At 40.2% G+C, this 5,743-nt stretch overlaps 1 protein-coding gene across 1 annotated transcript; it reads left to right on the forward strand.

Moving 5' to 3' along the window:
- Positions 1 to 608: 608 nt before the first annotated feature.
- On the forward strand, positions 609 to 2,944 carry LOC148905554 (MAM and fibronectin type III domain-containing protein 1-like). Its single transcript, XM_089040581.1, has 3 exons — positions 609 to 816; positions 1,737 to 2,039; positions 2,766 to 2,944. The coding sequence occupies exons 1-3, from the start codon at positions 609 to 611 to the stop codon at positions 2,942 to 2,944; spliced, it is 690 nt and encodes a 229-aa protein (XP_088896707.1).
- The last annotated feature ends 2,799 nt before the right edge of the window (positions 2,945 to 5,743 follow it).

The following is a 5,743-nucleotide window of genomic DNA, read 5'->3' on the forward strand; positions in this document are numbered from 1 at the left end:
TCTGTACTCAGCTCTACAGCGAATGGATTTACACTAAGTCAAACTGGTTTATTCACGTGGAAGGTGACATCCAATCAGAATAAAAAATTTACCTTTCAAGTGACTGACGAGTGTGGCGCGTTTGATATAATACATGTGAAAGTACATATAGTACAGTGTCCATGCCTCAATGGTGGCAAATGTGTACCCCACCCCTACCACCCACGGGGATCTGGATTATACCAATGTCAGTGTCCCAGAGGAACTAGTGGAGAACGATGCTTGAAAGTTTGTTCTGGAGCTGAATGTGAGTAATATACATTCCTTTTTTTCCTCTAGAGATTTTCTTTCAATTATTGTTTGTTTGTTTGTTGTATTCAGGTCCTCGCGATAAAGCAGCGAAACCTATAGGAACAACCAAACTTAAAGTGCAATGGCTCAAACCTAAAAGCATGAAGTCTGTAGATTATTATTTGCTGAAGGTGCGTAAAAGTGTTAAACAAATGAATAGTGTGAGAAAGAAAGATATAGAAGGAGAAAGAAAGAAAGAAAGAAAGAAAGAAAGAAAGGAAGGAAGGAAGGAAGGAAGGAAGGAAGGAAGAAACTGAGAAAGAAAGGAAGAAAAATCAATGACTTTTAAATGTCATGAGAAAATATCTTTCATGTTCAAGTATGGGCATACAGACAAACGAACATGGAAAATAAAAGTGCCAAAGGCGGTCACAACCAAGACTTTAACTGGTTTGAAGAAGTTCACAAACTACCGTGTTACTTTGACTGTGATGTTCTCAAATGGTGAAGAAACGATGGAAACTATGGCAAGGACAGGCGAAGATGGTAAGCGGGGTGCACATTTGTCATTCGTATTTTCATAATTGATTTTCTATTTAAGTATTCTTCTATATTAGATAGTGATGTGGGACAGATTTTTATTTTATTCGGCGAAGTTTATTTCACAAATTAATCCCGTCTTTTTTATACTTACCTCGTACATTGCGCAAGGAATAATTATTGAAGAAATTAAAAACTTGTTTGTTGTGCTGTGTGCAGTTATAAAGCAAGCGGGGATTGGCAGAACACAAGTGTTAGGAGAAGCACGACGCGTAGGAGAGTGCTTCTCGACACTTCTCGAGTGTTCTGTCAAGCTGCAAGTGCTTTAAAACTCCACACAACACATCAAGCAAGTTTTTTTAATACAAGTTATAATAACCTTTATTTTGGATAAGAATGATGCAACTGAAAGTGCGCGCGTGTGCTGTGTGCTCTCATAAAACATGCGCTCCCAATCAATCAGAAAGCGAGATTCACAATAAACATCACAAAGTTTAAAAAGCCGGCTTTTAAAGACTTACTTTTTTCAATCATTATTCAATTGATTAGTTTTCAAAGTTATATTTATTTATATGTATTTCATTTGATTAATAACTATTGATAATCATGGCAATATGTTTTATAGTTGTATTCTTAATACCATTTTAATATATGATTTATTAAAGCATTTTAAACTATTATTTGATATAAGATAGATTTTTAAAGCGCATTAGATCATATATGTATGGATTTTGCGCTATATAAACATCAAATTTATTATTATTGTTATTATTATTATTATTATTATTATTATTTTATAAAATCATTTTTTCAATAAATACAAATGAATATCAAGCAGATATTATAAGCAGGTAAAAGTAAAAATATTATTTTTCAAATTTATTTTCAATTATATTTAAACTTTTACTTGTACTTTTTGTCTTCAGTACCTGACGCAGCACCAATCGTCACGGACATCTCTCCAGGCAGATATGACACCATGAAGGTCACTTGGTCACCCATACCAGAAGATCATCGGAACGGTATCATCAGAGGCTATAAAATCTACTACAAAGAACTGCTGTACCCTAGAAACAAATGGGAAGTGCTTGCCGTTAACGGAAGTGATGCGACCAGTACGATGGTGACTGGACTAAAGTCATACACTGAGTACTGTGTTAAGATGTCTGCCTTTACCAGTAAAGGAGAGTATCCTGACTGGGGAAGGAAACAATGCAAGAACATCAAAAGTAAGAGAGAAAATGTTTAAAAGATTCATAAACCAAGGAAATCTTAAATCAATCTTCACCGATTGGCTCAGTTGGTTGAGCATCGGACTTTCGAGCGGGAGGTCGTGGTTCTAGTCCCGACCGGACCAACACTCAGGTTTTTAAAATAACTGAGGAGAAAGTGATGCCTTTGTAATAATACATCTGCAAATGGTTAAACTTTCAAGTGGATAGCTCGGATGACAAATTTAAATGGCGGTCCCGTCTCTCCAGTAACTAACCGATATCGGAGGGACGTAAGAGAACCTCTGAGTACGTGAAGAAACCCTGGAAGTGACCACCCTCAGTGCCTACACTTGAAACTCACCATCTCTCATGCTAGCTCTCATGCTAGTAAATTACATAAAAAGCAATCTGTCATTCACGACTCAGTGCCCTTGATTATATCCATTTCGAAAGGGCGCTATAGAAATCATAAATTGTTATCATAAATCCCACTCCCGCACTTGGTCAAACTTACTTGACTTAATTTTTTCTCGAAAGTGAGGTGAATAAAATATAGAGATAAACGATTGCATTTAAATTGGGCTCCTCGGAAACAATTGAATATATTTCCAGACTAAATTAATTATTTGACAAGCGAGAGGCAGTTCAAAGCAAGTAAAAACGACTGTTTCGTTGAACAGTGAGCTTACTGATGTAAAACTCCAAATACTTTTCAAATGTCTTCGTGATTGTTTTTGACAGCTCCTTCGCTTCCTATCAAAGTACAAGCAAGAGCCATGAGTATGACAGAAATACTTCTAAAGTTCGTGAAACCAGAGCTCTCTTTTCCATCCAATAAAGTGCAAGTGGATTATGGAAAACTGAAAGACGAGTTGAATATGAAGAAAGCCTGCTATGGTTCTTCTTGTGTGATCTCATAACTGTGTATAAACCTAAAAGAACTCTCCGCTCATCCAAGGAACTGCTTCTTGTTACTTGTCCGTATAATCTTAAATCTTATGGTTATCGTTGTTTTTCTGTGTCTGCTCCTGTTCTATGGAATTCACTACCGTCTCCTCTTAGAAACACTTCATGTCTAAAAACTTTTAAGAAAGACCTTAAGACTCATTTGTTTAAACTAGCTTTTGAATTATAATTTATATATATTTTACAGCGCTTAGAGCCGACTTGTATAGGCGCTATATAAATCATATTATATTATTATTATTATTATTAATAACCTTGAGCCAGACACCATGTACTACTTCAGGGTGATTGGATATGTGTACCAGAGAGGAGAAACGCCAACATTTACTAAGATAAAGACACCAAGAGATGAGGTACTGATGTACTGACTGCCTTTGTTACTGCAATTTTAATTAGACATTAAGAGGGAGAGAAAGGGAAATGATTTTTATCGCTTTGGACTTTGACACTGAAAAAACAAAAAAAAAAGTTATCTTATTCCCAAGAACACAGTTTTAAACTTTACAATATTCTACCGAAGACCCAGGCGAAATGGCAGTTTTGTAGGGGAAATTTGGGAATTAGTTCCATCGGTCTATGTATTCCTGCTACATGTTTTATGACCAAGCAGCAGTAAGGGGGACTCGCGAATCGCCGGCATTGCCAAAAATCACAAATCGAAAAACACCAGGGGGGGGTGGGGTTTTTGGAGCAGTGACGAGGCCCTACAGGGGGTCTTGCGCGATCGGGTGGCAGCGCGAAAAGTCCCTTACTGCTGCTCTGTTGGGTACTGCAAACGGAGGTTAAAATATTCCTTAGATATAGATGGACGCCATCAAGAGCATACGAAACAAAACTGTGCGTAAGCTAAGAACTCAGGTGTTGGATCGCCTGGACGCCGACTTTGCCTTCACAACATTTATGGAGGGAGATACAGATGAGACGATGAACGAAGAAAGAGCAGAAAGAATTATCGACATGATGCCCGAAGGTAACTACCGTTTGGAGTTGACGTTTATAAAGTATTTAGACGGCGAGTGGATAATAGAAAAGGGCCGTAATCCTATTCGGGCGTCAGGTAAGCAAAACCTGTTTGTCTTAAGTGAAAATACGCGCCCGGGAGCGTTAGTAGGCATTGACATGATGTTTTACGAGGTCGCTTACCCAGTTACTGTGGTCATTTACGGTGCGTACGAGATTAAGAAGCCCGACGTTAAGAAGCTCAAACCAATGCGACATCCAGGTAACTGTGTTGCGAAGTTAGTAAGAGAGTTCTTTGAGGACTCCACCCGTGGTAGTAAGTTAACTTTAAAGAGAAGGGAAGCCATCAGGAAATGGGAAAAAGACACACGTAAGGCCGGAGCCACCATAGACAACATCAAGAAGTTAGAGACTGCCTTAGAACGCCGCATACACGTAAAAGATATCACTGACGGGTTCATTTACCCAGGTACGCACAAATACGGAGGTAGAGGTGCCCCCATAATCATCTACCAACACAATGGACACGCTTGGCGAGAACTTAGGTTCCCCAAAAAGAAGGAAACTAAGGTCTATAAAGCTTCTCCGTTGATAGAATTAGTCCACGAAAACTCCGTTTGGTTGATGGATTCGGAAGGAAGTCAGTTTATGACGCAGGATGGTACTCTTTACCGCCCCGAAATTGAACACCAACGCATTCAAAGTGCCTGTGAAACCTTAGGGGAAGACTTCTCAGACGAGGTCCTTAGCTCTCGTAGTTTGGACTTCTTAGCCGCAAAGAAGAGGAACGGATGGAAGTCCACGCCTAAGGAATTCGCCGACATAGCCAAAGCCTGTGTAGAGCATGGTCATGGAGGTCTGTGGAACATGGAGTATGACGAAAACGAATACGTCTCCTTAGACATGAAACACTGTTACCCCGCAAGTTTTAAAGGATTGGGGGATTGTAAGGAGTATTATGACCGCTACGGACATCCAGACTCACAGTTCTTTCGTGTGTCCTTAGACGGCAGCTATGACGCCCCAGCTACGGGGTTTGTAAGATTAACCTCATGGAAGTTAGCAAAGGGCTTACATCCCATAATTTACGCGTGGTATGGGAAGCACCTGCAGGAGAAAGAATGGATACCGGTGCCGTTGTTAAAGTTCTTTGAAGAGCATAAACTTATGACATACACCGCCCACGAAGCCATATTGTGTCACTCCTCCTTCACAAAATGGTTACCTGAGCATAACCCCACCGCGCGGGTCGTCATAGGAAAGTTCACTCAGGGCGCAAAAGAAGGCGAAAAACATATGCAGCGACGCTTAATAACGGACGAAGGAGAGTTAAGCTTCCTCGTAAAGCGCGCACATGATGATGGATCGATGGTATCTGTGGAAAAGTGGAACTACTTCGTAGAAGGTCAAAAAGAACATAAGTGGAATGCACTGTGTTACTACCAAGATCACAGACCGCAATATTACCATTTACGCGCCAGTATGTTAGCATATGCGCACATTAACCTTCTTGCGATGCTGCTACGGTTCGACAAAGAGGACATACCACGTGTAGCCACGGATTCCCTGTACGTAAAGCCCGAAGTGTTAGAAAAGATGCAGGAGTTCTACACCGAAGACGAGTTAGCGGAAAGTGGTCAATGGCGCGTTAAAGACGAAGAGATAAAAGCCTGGAGAGAACGTGTGGAATATCATGGTGGACACACAAAAGGCGCCATTACCCCCACAGAAGAGCCATTACCGTTAGTTACGGACCCCATTTCCTACCAACGCTTCTCTTACCTTTACGGAAC

This window comes from Actinia tenebrosa, unplaced genomic scaffold (assembly GCF_029948245.1).
Source record: "Actinia tenebrosa isolate PJP-AT-01 unplaced genomic scaffold, QUT_ActTen_1.0 PGA_scaffold7__59_contigs__length_16204524, whole genome shotgun sequence".
NCBI lineage: Eukaryota > Metazoa > Cnidaria > Anthozoa > Actiniaria > Actiniidae > Actinia > Actinia tenebrosa.